Source organism: Helianthus annuus, chromosome 12 (assembly GCF_002127325.2).
Source record: "Helianthus annuus cultivar XRQ/B chromosome 12, HanXRQr2.0-SUNRISE, whole genome shotgun sequence".
In the NCBI taxonomy this organism is placed as follows: Eukaryota; Viridiplantae; Streptophyta; class Magnoliopsida; order Asterales; family Asteraceae; genus Helianthus; species Helianthus annuus.
The window spans coordinates 34808606-34822380 of NC_035444.2; the positions used below are offsets into that span (position 1 = coordinate 34808606).

The 13775-nt window shown below is 42.6% G+C and overlaps 1 protein-coding gene across 1 annotated transcript; it reads right to left on the reverse strand.

Moving 5' to 3' along the window:
- Positions 1–2453: 2453 nt before the first annotated feature.
- Positions 2454–3800, reverse strand: LOC110892722. The gene has a single exon (XM_022139873.1). The coding sequence runs from the start codon at positions 3798–3800 to the stop codon at positions 2454–2456; it is 1347 nt and encodes a 448-aa protein (XP_021995565.1).
- Positions 3801–13775: the final 9975 nt, after the last annotated feature.

A 13775-nucleotide genomic window follows, 5' to 3' on the forward strand; every position in this document is an offset into this window, starting at 1 on the left:
TAAACCACCAAGAACCAAGAAGGAGGTTGAAAGCTTGAACGGTAAGCTTGCAGCCTTGAAGCGTTTTACCTCCAAACTGGCCGAAAGATCTCTACCATTCTACAAAACGCTCAAGAATTGTTCAGATAAGAAAGATTTCAGATGGACCGATGAGGCTGAGGAAGCTTTCAATCAAATGAAGCAACACCTTGCTTCACTGCCAGATATCGCAGCACCGGAAACCGGGGAGCTCATATCGGTGTACCTCTCAGTCGCCGACGAAGCCATCAGTGCCGTCCTAACCATTGAAAGGGATAAGGCCCAGGTACCCGTCTATTTTTTCAGCAAAACTTTAAAACTGGCTGAAACCAAATATCCTCCCCTTGAAAAATTAGCCCTAGCCCTGGTCCAAACAGCCAGAAGGCTTAGAAGGTACTTCCAAGCACATCCTATACAAGTGGTCACTGACCAACCTGTTAAGAACGTGCTTGAAAAACCTGAAAATTCGGGAAGATTGGCAAAATGGGCAGTGGAACTAGGTGAACATAACATCACCTACGTCCCACGGAAAGCAATCAAAGCTCAGGTTTTGGCTGACTTCCTAGTGGAAATCCCAAGCCAAAAGACTGAGGAAGTAAACACCACAACCACTGAACCCTCCAACCCTGAAGCCTGGAAACTGTTCACAGACGGGGCTTCAAGCGTTGAAGGGTCAGGAGCTAGTATAATCTTAATCAACCCTGAAGGGCTAGAATTCACGTATGCTCTTCGTTTCAACTTTCAGACCACTGCAAACGGAATCATAGTCAAGATAGTCGTTCGGGACAAAAACGTATGTTTATTTATTAAATCGGGACATGTGTTAGCTACGATTGCGAATATTTCGATCCTCTTAAACCCAACCCGGTTTCGAGCCCTTATCATGCAATTTAAGTCCGAATATGGGTCAATCTACCTAGGGTCTCACACTAGAAATCGCACGTACATCTAATCCCGCCTCAAACTTATAGGACAAAGAGAACGATTAAAAACCAATTCCCAACCGCCTTATATCAAAACCAATATAGTTTGCAATCAAACAATTTTTTTTCTTTTTTTTTTTTTCACTCATGAGACTAGACGGTGCTTTCCCAAACCAAGAGGCAATCCGGCTGTAGAGTCGCTATCCCCAACCACAGACTACTTAGATTCGGTACTTTTTATTAATTTTTTTTCTTTTTATCGCTTTGCACGGTCGATTTCACACACCCTAGCGGTAATCCGATTGTAGAGTCGCTATCCCCAATCAAGACTACATAGAAGCGGCTACTTTCATTCAGTTTCTAGCTCACTTTTATTTTTTTTTTATTATTTTTTTTATGATCGCAAACTCTAACGGTTTTAACTTATAACGGTGCCCCTTATGTTATTTTTGGCGGTTTCGATTTCCCCACTTTCCCTAGATGAGAACCCACTAGTAGACCGACATTAGGTATATTAAGATCAAAGGAAACTCAAAACCGAACCGAGCCTACCCGCACATCCCAAACTAGACACAAACCCGATTATTTTATCTCATATTATCATTATTTGAACCCGAACAAAAAACCTCAACTTTTCTATCATTTTCCGCTTTAAGTTGCAAACATCTATTTTCAAAAGACATTTTCTGATTTTTTTTCAATTTTTTTTTTTTTTTTGATTTTTCAATTTTTCAATTTTTTTGTTTTTTTTTTCGATTTTTCATGACACTACTAACTAGACACACTAAATACTAGTTCCCATCCCCACACTTAAATATTGCATTGTCCCTAATGCAAGGATGGAAACATGACTCCTAAACCTAAAAAAAATAAAATAAATAAACAAGTGTACAAGTGGAAAGGACTTAGCTGGTAAATTATCGCCTAAGCTCCAAAACTCTCGTCCAATCCAGCTCGATCGTATAGCATTTCATTCGCGATCGGCTCGACTCTAACTAGCATGCCCGATAAATGCCCGAAATTTGAATAAACAGCTCCAAACTCACCCGAATGGAGATTGAGTACGGGTGGTACGTATTCGAATCTGCATCAACAAAAACAAGCAAAATACCGAAGCAATACCGACTCGACACAAAATGACTCAAAAACCACTAACTTAGACGCATGGTACAAAATAAAAGACTCAAAGTACACAACCAAATTACCATCTTACCTCCCCCTGGCACTTTGCTCGCCCTCGAACAAACTAAGTGCCAAACCTAACCAAAGTGTGGATGCAAAGGAAAACGGGTCGAAAGTTTTGTGAAAATCACATTTTTACGTGTAAAGATTTGCAACCCGTTTCCCCACACTTGAGATGATAATAAACCCAATAACAGTGACTCAGAATACAACAACAACAACAATTGCACGAAAAAGACGCAAACGATGCTAAACCAACCCAACTAAAGACACGACACAAAGTACGACTCAGTATACAAACTCTACAAATAATCACAACTGTTCACAAAATTACGGAGGATCAAACAAGCGGAGCTCACCTCCAAACCCACTCTTACGGGCCGTAGCACTACCATCTCCCATATCCCCACACTGAGCCTTGCTCAGTTTCTCTATCTCAAATTCTAACCTACTCATTCTCTCTCCCAACTCCTCGATTCTCCTATCAGGTGGATCCCCACACTTGAGTTTTAACACCTTTTCTAAACTCGGCTCACTCACCACCTCATTCTCACCTTTCTCGTTCTTCTCACCCTCCTCTATTGCTGCTATCGCCTCAACTCTCTCACTCGACCCTCTCATATTATTCACGTCAAAGACTACCGACTCCTCACCCGCTCTAAGTGTAATTGTGCCTAAGAAGACATCTATCAATGCTTTAGCCGTGTTCAAGAACGGACGCCCTAAAATCAACGGGACTCTATCATCGGCCTCCATATCTAGCACTACAAAATCAGCCGGAAACACAAACTTATCCACTTTTACCAACAGATTCTCAACTATCCCTCTAGGATACTTAACCGACTTATCCGCTAACGAGAGGGTCATCCTAGTCGATATCAAATCTCCAAGGCCTAGTTTTTCGTAAAATGAATATGGCATCAAATTAATACTAGCACCTAGGTCCGCTAATGCGTGGTTTTTAACATTACCACCAAACAAACAAGGGATCGTGAAAATGCCTGGATCGGTAAGTTTCTCAGGAAGTTTATTTAGGATCACAGCTGAACACTCTCCACTCACTAACTTACTTGAACACTCTCCTACCCCATCCTTACGCTTGAGAAAATCCTTAAGGAATTTGACGTATTTGGGCATGGATCTCAAGGCCTCTATAAACGGAAGATTCACCTTCAGCTGGGTGAACATGTCAAGGAATTTGTCATACTCCCTAGCATATAGCTGCTGCCTAGCTCGAGCGGGAAACGGAAGACGAGAAATATCAATCACAGGTGGTGGCGGCCGAACCTTCTTCGGCTGCTTCTCCTCTTTCTTCTCTACTGGTGACTCCTTGGCGTGTGCGGTACTTGCTGGGTCTAGCCTATGTTGCACCTTGCCTGGAGTCTCCATCTCGATCTCCTCATCGACCTCCTCCTCTACTTCTTCACCCTCTCTTTCTTTCACTACCTCTCCCAAACTCTTCCCACTACGGGTCGAGATTGCTTTAACAGAATGATTCGCGGGATTCGGGAAAGTGTTTCCCGAAAACTGACCCGGTGGGTGCTCCTGTAACTGCTTAGCAAGCCCGCCTACTGTCCTCTGGAGATCGAGGAGGGCGGCCTGCTGATTCTTGAACTGGAGCTCGTTGTTTTTGTTAATTTGCTCCTGATTTTTCATGAATGCATCGCTCCGCGTCATCATCTGAGCAAACATCTCCTCTAACCTACTCGTGCTAACCTCAGGAGCTTTCCCACCACCATGACTCTCCTGAGGCGGTCCTCCACTCGAAAACTAACCACTCGAACCTGACCCACTAAACTGCCCTGAACCAGAACTCGTGTAAATACCGGGCCCTCTACTCTGATACTGACCAGGTGGAAATCCAGGAGGATTTCCAGACGAACGATAACCACTCGAATTACCACTACCGCCCCAGTTGGAATTATAACTATTGAACGAATTCGTGGGACCTCTAGACTGACTGGCTAAGTATTCTACCTGCTCAAGAATGATCGTGGGGCAATCTATGGTGTCGTGCCCTCCTCTACAAACCTCACACCTATCGACTTTCTTCTTTATCTCACTCAACTCCTGCCTCATCTCCTGCCTAATCTCCTCTTTCGCTCTCTCGACTGCAGCAGCTACCGATGAATCCAAGCCAACTTGGTTTACCCCTCGAACGGCCGAGGTGTTACGCACAGGAATGGAAGTCCTGCTGGTAGTGCTGTAGTCCATATCGGAGTGGGCAAAACTCTCAAACAAATCATTACACTCCGCCACTGTCTTCTTTCCCATAAGCTGACCTCCTGCTGAGGTATCGAAACGAGCCCTAATCTCTGGAGTAAGTCCATTGTAGAACTTCTCTACTAACGCCCAGTCAGATAGACCATGCTGAGAACAACGGGAAATCAGGGTCTGAAAACGCTCCCAAGCTAGATGATAAGGCTCATCTGGCTCCATACGAAATGAGTGGATCTGGTCACGAAGGCGAGATGCCTTGGCTGGCGGGAAATACTTGGCTAAGAATGCGTCGCGAAGGCCTGCCCAAGTAGTGAAAGTGCCAGCAGGCTGGGAATCGAACCAGACGGCTGCGCGTCCAGCAAGTGAGAACGGGAACACCTGGAGATACCTGGCATCGAGATTGACACCCTCAATGGAATAGGTGCCACAAAGACGAGTGATGCGATTCACGTGAGCGGGTGCATCCTCGTCGTCACGACCATGGAACTGGCAGGAATTGGTAATGGCGGTCATGATGTATGATGGAATCTGCCACGAACGGTCGTTCGCGATCTCGGGAAGGATGATGGGGGAATTACCACCGGCGAAGCCGGTGGTGGCCTGGTCGTAAACTGTCCTACGGGCCATGTGAACTACGGGTGGTGGACTAGGTGGACGGGAAGGTGGCGGGGAATTGTGGGGTGAAGACTTGGGTGTAAAGTCGAAAACTGGGGTGGACTGAGAAAATGAAGTAGAGCTAGAAGCACGTACCTCAGACGTAGATGACGAGAAGGAAGACCTGAGTGCAAACGGCAACGGCGGTGGTCCCTGCGAGCGCGTATGGGGCATCCACTGTAAAAACCGAAAACAAACAAGTAAGAAGACTCTACTAACCGACTCGACTAACTATAAAAAAAAGACACTAAAACACTTAGACACCTACGACTCAAACAAAGAAAACAAATAGCACGTGATATGTCAAGCAAGTCCAAACAAAGTAATCAGCGCAATCGCCAAGAGTCCCCGGCAACGGCGCCAAAAACTTGATGTGCTGAAAATGGGTCAAATAAAACTACCTAAATTACCCTAATTCTAGACTCTCTAAGCTTTAAATTTATAAACTAAGACTCGACCTAAACCCTAAACACACAATCGGCAAGTGAACCGATCGAATGTAGTAAAGCTAAAGTAAGTCCGAGTATCGAACCCACAAGACTCTATTGACTACGCTACGACTCTATCTAGACTCGGACTGACACGACATACTAAATTGTTTATTAATTTGGGGGGGGGGTTTCTAAAAATCCTAAATAAAATAATAAAATACTACTAGCAAGCAAGACACGAACACAAGCAAAGGGTCTGATCAGTGAGAATGAAGACTACCTAGGCTAGACGCAGGCTAAACTCGGAATGGATTTCTAAATGATAATGATGTGGTGTGAAACCGGGATCTTGAAATTCTCACCTCTAGGGAAATCTAAGGACCCCTAATCCCTCTCAAGAGCACACTAAGATTCCCGAGAGGTTGTTAAACTACCGGTTTTCTAGATTTCTTGTCCGTCCTCTAGTTTCTTGAAAGTGCTTATGCAAGACGCTCTACTTTGCCGCGCGAACGTCTAAAGCAACTATGGGTTCAATCTTGGCTTGATAGACAATGGGTGGTTAATTCCTTTTAACTACTCCTAGACCTACCAATAACCTCGAGCCTTTCCGCGACGAGTCTAGCAGCACACTTGATTTTAATTAATTACCGAATATTGTTCCTAAGGTTACTAGTGCACTCTTCACCCTAAAGAATTAATGACCTATTATGTGATATAGACACTCACCTAAGTCAAAAACCCTAACTCAACTCTATTACGTGATAAAGACCGTCACCACGAATTGAATGGAACAAACAACCGATAAATAAGAAATCACAAGCATACAAACGCACCAAGACAAACTAACATAGTGTTTACAATGCAAGAAAAATCACAACCACATCAATAATCATATAAAAATCCAATCTTTGTTATGCCATAATCATCGCCTAGGTAGTTTAGAAAATCTAGCCAAGAAACATAATCTTAAAAACAATCAAACAAAATCTCAAATAAGAATTCATTGAAGTAAAAACAAGAAATTAGAAAATAAAAGAAATCGTAAGGTAGAACCCGTAAATTTCTTGATCTCTAAACTTCCCACTTGACCCCAACGATTCCCGACCTTGATTTCTTGCAAGACAATCTTCAAAAACTGATGTTCTTCGTCCCTTGCTTCTTGATCGTCTCCGTGCGTCTCTGATGTCGTATTCTCCTCTCGTCGAATGATGTCCTCCAATTAAATAAAGATGGCAGCTTTTTTATTTTTCCTTTCGTCTGTTGCCGCCTCAATCCCAAAACCAACCGACCTCTTTAATTAGTTGCCGCCCCCAAGTTTTTATCTTCCAAGTAATATTGCTGGGCTTTAAACCCTTTCACGGTTCATGATTCTATTCGCTGGGCTTGTATTATTGCAAAGCCCACATCTCAAAATCATCCAATATGGTGTAGTATATGCGTACATGTGATTCACCCTCCTTCTCTTCATTACTATATAATCATGTATACATATAAAATAAATCTACAACCCATCATTCACATAAATCTTGGCTGGAGACCTTCACGAATTCTTCTAGGCTTTTAAGGCCCCCACCACAATTATAATATCAAATATGGCCATGTGATGTAGCATATCCTAGCCGCCATTTGTATAATGATAATATATTTTGTGTATTCTAACAGCTTATAAATAGAGATCGTAGGCTCGGTCCAATCAAAGAAAATAGCGGCAATTTTACTTTGGTCACTGACATTCTACGCTGTCCAACTCCCTGGTCATTTCCATATTACTCGTTTTTGCTCCATTTGCACCAGGACCTGCCAAAACACAAAAGAATATAATATAACACTAAAATTAAATAAAAATAAATAAAACTTATACAAAAATTATACAACTTACACGGGACAAATATGTGTATTTTACCACACATCAACCACAAATAACGAGGCTGAATACGAAGCACTGATTGCTGGTCTCCGGCTAGCCAAAGAAATGAAAGTCAACAAGCTTGAAGTGTTCACTGATTCACTACTAGTATCAAGCCAAGTCAATGACAGCTATGTTGCCAAAGAGCCCAACATGAGAAGGTACAAAGAAAAGTCCAAGGAATTAATGAACACCTTTCAAGCATGCAACATCAAACAAATTCCAAGATCCCAAAACAAAAGGGCAGATGCCTTAAGCAAATTAGCATCCCTCACATTCGCCCACCTCACAAAAAAGGTGTTGGTTGAAGTGTTGAAGGCTCGTTCAATTGATGAATTGGAAGTACAAGATGTGGTCACCGAGGAAGATCCAAATTGGATGACTCCCATAAAGAAGTTCCTTCAAAACAATGAACTACCCAACGACCAAATGGAAGCTGAAAGGGTAAAGATCAAAGCAAGACAATATGTGTTGCAAGGAGAAATCCTCTATAAAAAAGGATACCTTGCACCATTACTAAGGTGTGTGGGCCCTGAACAAAGCAAATATTTGGTCAAAGAAGTGCATGAAGGAATATGTGGAGCTCATTTTGGAGCTAGATCGGTGGTTGCAAAGCTCATGAATTTGGGATATTTCTGGCCTTCAATGCATCGTGACACCGCTGAGCAACTAAAGAAATGCGATGCCTGCCAAATCCACTCACCGATACCAAAAAGTCCCAAACACGACTTGGTCCCCATAACCTCAGCATGGCCATTCCATAAATGGGGAATGGACATTGTCGGTCCATTCCCTCCAAGCAAAGGGGGAGTAAAATTCCTATTGGTAGCAATCGACTACTTCAGCAAATGGCCAGAGGTTAAACCCCTTGCCAAAATCACAGGAAAACAAGTCATAGACTTTGTTTGGGAGAATATCATATGTCGCTATGGGTTACCAGGGGTAATTGTCACCGATAATGGGAAACAATTCGCCGAGAAACCCTTCAGCCTTTGGTGCAAGGAGTACAGGATCAACCAAATCTTCAGCTCAGTGGCCTACCCGCAATCAAATGGCCAGGTTGAAAGAACCAACAGAAGTATTGTAGAAGGCATCAAGACAAGATTGGGGAGATATGAAAGTAATTGGCTGGAGGAATTGCCTAGCGTTTTATGGGCAATCAGAACGACGGAAAAAACAAGTCATAAAAAGACACCTTATAGCTTGGTATTCGGATCCGAAGCCGTAATCCCAGCTGAAATAGGAGTTGTAACCCAACGAGTTGTCAACATGGATCCCAATGTAAACACACAAGAGACCATGTTGAACTTGCAACTCCTAGAAGAAGCCCGGGATCAAGCAGCAATACAAGAAGCCAAGTACAAACAAAGGATGGAGGTCTATTACAACAAAAAGGTCAAGAACGAAAGATTCAAGCCAGGGGACCTAGTCCTCAGAAACAATGAAGCCAGCAAAAAGGAAAACCAAGGGAAACTAGGCCCAAAATGGGAAGGTCCTTACACCATCCTCGAAGCACACAAGGGCGGATCCTACAAGCTGGCAGATTCAGAAGGCAAAAGGCTTCCAAGGCACTGGAACGGAAAAACCCTTAGAAGGTTTTATGTTTAGAAAGTTTGGTTTGTAGCAAAACAAAAACCTTTTGTAAAAGCAAATGTTGCTTGAATGAATGAAGTTACTTTATCAAACTTGTCTTTCTATCCTAATATCAGGTTGAGAACCTAGCAAAAAACTCCATGGCAAGGGCCATGTAAGGGGATGAGCTCCCAGGCCATATCGCTCAATAGGTTCAAGGGTTGAATGGACCTATATAAGGGGTGAGTTCCTAAATCAATACAACTCCATGAGACTTATCAAAGAAAAACAATAGTGTCTCATAGACAGGTTTGAGCAGCCTACACCAATCGTTCCTTAAGTCTAAAAAATGTACCAATAAACAGACTTACGAAATCAAACAAATCACAACGAGATAAAAGAAAAGGATAGATACTACGTCTTGATGATAAACACTAAGGCAAAGTGACTGCAGCACTGAACCCTTTAAAGTGTAAAAAACATAAAGACAAAGTAAACACAGACAAGGCAAAGAGTAAATACACAAGCCTACCAACCAAACACACAAACCAAATCAGAAGCTACCCAACGTTCAACCAACGGATACTTAGCTTGAAAGGTTAAAGGCTTCAACCCGGCAGCAATCATACAAAAAAGCTTGAAGGGTTGAAACCCCACAAAACAAACCAAGCAAGTAAAATAAACAAAAACACCAAACCATCATGTCATAGTCAGAAAGGCCATAAAAGACCTTCATTAGATAGTCAAAGCAAGCCCTAGTGACTTGCAGATAAAACTAGTGTTCAACGGCCATAAAGGCCTAACCAACCATAGGAACCTTAAGGGTTCCCAAAACCTAAACATTGTTTAAAATATTACAAAACATTAAAGTGTTTGCTAAGAAAGCTACGAATAAATGTCAGTTGCCAGAGGGCTTAGAACCTTCACCCTTAGACTTTTTGGCTTTCTTGGTCTTCTTCCCCTTCACACCTTCTTCACCACCAACTGCAGAGGTTTCCAAACCAGCATCTTTCGAGGTTTCAGGCAGACTCGAAAGGGTATCATCACTGTCCCCAGAATAGGACCTCTTCTTTGACAAAGAGCCCAAAACCTCAGCACAAACCTTCTCATTCAACCCTTCAGGCTTCAATCCCTGTAAAACAGACAAAGGCTTGCCAAAACAGGAAGATACCTCATGAATGTAAGGGTAGGTTAACCTCTCCATCTGCTCAACAGAAGCCTTGAAAACATCAGAAGCCTCGGGGCGAAACATGGGTGACTTCTCCAAAGGTTGCCCAGATTCATGAAGTTTATAGCCAGCAGTAAGGCCCTGATGCTTCCCCAGGTTCAGCAGCTTTGTGTAAACATCACCAAGGGCAGAGTTGAACTCCTTGGAATGCAAGAGGTAAGCCACAACCTGCTGGAACCCATGCTCGATCAACCATTGATTATCCGCAGTCACCTGACCAACCGAAGCTTTCAACCCCTCCTTTTCTTCACGAAAAGCCTTCTGTTGGACAGACAAGGCCTCTCGATCAGCCTTCAACTTCAGCAAATTAGCTTCAAAGCTCTTCTTCAAGTCTCCCATCTCAATGGCATGCATCTTCTTCAGATCCTCAATCTCCTTCTTCCAAGCTGCCTCCTTCTCTGCAAACCCAGCCGCTTCCTTCTTCATCGATGCAAGGGAGGATTTCATTTTGTCCTTCTTTTTAGAAAAATCCTCATACTCCCGCATCCTTTGGCGAAAGCGTGTAATCCCTTGGGGAAGCATGGCTGCAAGGTTGCAAGTAGTTAAAACCATGCGAGATAACATAGTGTCATCATCCATCTCAGCAATAGTTTCACGAACGGAGGGAGGAGCAAGATGACTAAGAGCATCTTCACAAACAGCAGCATCTTTAAAAGTGTCATCATTCTTAACCAACCAAGTAGGCACATAAGTGCCATCAGGGTTCAACCCTTCAACGTCCCTGCTCGACGATTCTTGAACAGGGGTAGCAACACCCTTCTTCCCTCGAACCTTCTTACCACGCACAACCAATTCCTTCTCCTTCTCAACCTCCACTTCAGCCTGATCCTCAGAAACCTCGATATCATCACTCAAATCCACTGGCTCAGTGGAAGTGGATTGAGGAGTAGCCTTCAGTAAACGACGAGATAACCGGCGAGTTGAAGGCTTGGGAACATTGGACTTGGTAAAACCCTTCACATTTTCAACACTGACATAACCCGAGCCCTCAAACCTTTGCTCAGAGGTTCTCACCACAACATTTTCACCCGGAACAGTCGAAGCATCTTCAAACACAACATCGGACGTATCGTCACTCTTGATAAAGTCCAAAGCAGACATAACTGCCAAAAAGCAAACAAAGAAAAAATAAGCCACAATCAAGGTAAAATAAAAAGGCATAGGGAAAAAATGCATACCAAAGCCATTTCTCATTAACACCGGATCCCGATCGACTTTTGCCCAAATTTTACTAACCCCTAAAAGCACTAACAAGTGTTCGGGAAAGGGACGAACCCTCGAAGGGCACCCCCGAATAGCAGAAAGAAAGGCATCGTTCAATTCAGACTCAGCAGGCTCCGGATCATTGAGAACAGCATCCGGATGCCTCCACACCATTTTGAATGGAACAATCGATGCAGAAACCCAGAAAAAGGTATCCTTCCAGGATCCAAGGGTTGTAACCATGGACGAAACAAGACAAGTATCAATCTTTGTTGTTTCAAACGTGAACCAATCGCCATTTTTGGCTAAACGAAAAAACCTCCGGAAAAGCAACAAGGAGGGATCATAACCAAGAGCACGACAAAGAACTTCAAAATGTAAAACCCTAGCCATCCCTTTTGGATGAACTTGCCCAAAGGACACTCGGTAATATTCAAGCAAGTTCAGAACGAAAAACGAAAAAGGGTAACGAAGGTTGGACCATTGAAAATGGCGACAATACAAAGCAATAAAACCAGGAATCGGTTTGTCAATAGAAACATCGCAAGCAGGGGCGGTCGGATTAAACTGTTTATCAATACCATATTCAAGGCAAAACAGGTCTACTTCCTCTTGTGTCATCCGGGAGAATGACCTCGCTAAATCCTTAAGGGCACCCATGATAAGAACAAAGTAAAAGCGATAATGGAAGAGAGAAACTAACCTGAGAAGAGGAAAACGGTGAATGATTGCAAAGAAAGCGAAGAAACTTTACAATAGTTAAAACAAATAAGAGAGTAAAGTAGGGGCATTAAAGGTAAATAAGTAATTTCTGCCAATCCGCCGCCTGACACATGTCAAATCAACTGTCAAATCGATTAAAATTCAAAATTCAAAAAGTAACCGCCTCAAACCCTTCAAGCCTCCAAACAACGAACCCTTGAAGCCTTTACAAGACATGCATAAAAGTCAGAAGTCTTTGAGCATAATACCCCAAAAACCTCTGACTTGGGGGGCTGACGACGGGGGTAGCCCAAAGACAAATAAAATCATTAATATGCAAAGAGCTTAAAAGGTTGAAAGGTTCATCGGATGAAAAGCTGTATAATGAGTAAATCGAGGAACAGTAACTAGTCATGTCCACCAACTCATCTCACCAACTCACGCTCACCAACTCACAAAGTCAGAGCAGGTCTGTACAGGCACACCCTATTAACCAGGGGTCCAAAGCCTTGAACCCCAAAAGGGGAAACCCTCCATAAGCAAACAGGTTCCGCTAGTATGGTCCATACCATTTCGAGAGGTGTCTTCCACTATAAGAAGACAGCTCGAAGACACTTCCTGGACATTCCGAAAAGCAGAGATTCCTTAATCTCTTGTCATTCAAGAGTTCTTTGTCACCTCCAAATAACTCTTCATCAAATTCATCTCATTTGCTTTCTTTTCTGAATTCGAGCTAGTCTCGAAGAAAGAACTTCAAAGCAAATATCTCAATCATACTAGTGAACCTCCTTCCACGTTTTGCAAACGTGGAGGGACCCCGCGACCCGCGTTAGGCAAAACTGAACCCTTCAACCCTTTTGCCTGACCAGCTAAGCTACCATCCTTGGTCCCGTGTTTGTTGCATCAACAGATATCAAACTCTTACAAAAGTTCTATTTGTTTAGAGGTGTTTTGAGTTAAGTCTGTATTTTTATAAAGAAGCTCAATAAACTCATTTTAACCACATATTTTGTTTTTTTTATTACATGAAAAGAGAAAAACAAAAAAAAATGTTATTTATAAAGCTGTCTTTAATAGAAAACAAATTTTAAATACAAAATTGTGAGGATTAGGTAATATATTTGTACGTAGTATCACAAAACATAATAGAAGTTAGGAAAAAAGGTGATACAAACACTTATATAATCAGATCTGTTTGGAGATGAAAATGAGACATGTATGGGCAATCCTAATCCAATATCCGATAGTAAAAATCGTGCACCGTATTCAATGGCGAAACTTGAGATTTCCTACTCCGGGGGCAGAAGTCACCACACCTAAAATAAAAACATGAATTGACCAGAATTCCCTTAAGTGAATAAAATAAACTTAACTGAATTTTTTAACCTAGTTAGTACTAAAGGACGTAGAGTGTAACGGGTTTTGCAAATAAAGGAATGTGACTGTAATTATTGAAGTTAAAGGATATCCATTGTAATCTTGAACAAACATAAAAGACGAACAGTGTAATTCACCCAACTTCTTATTATATTCTGACCCTAGTTAAGTATCTATAAAATTTTCTCTGAGCCAATGAGCTAGTGGTGTAGTGGTAAGGAAGACATGGTGTTCCAAGTGACTCAGGTCCAATTCCTACCCCCAGCATCTAGTTTCTGCGGCACCTGGTGATGATGAGAGACTAGGCGAGTAGGCGGCGATCGTGGTTCGATCCTTAAACTGAGCGGGTTGTACCTCAC

What these genes read in the sequence shown, in the direction of transcription:
- LOC110892722 (XM_022139873.1), bottom strand. Translation starts at nt 3,800, where the DNA reads ATGACGCGGAGCGATGCATTCATGAAAAATCAGGAGCAAATTAACAAA.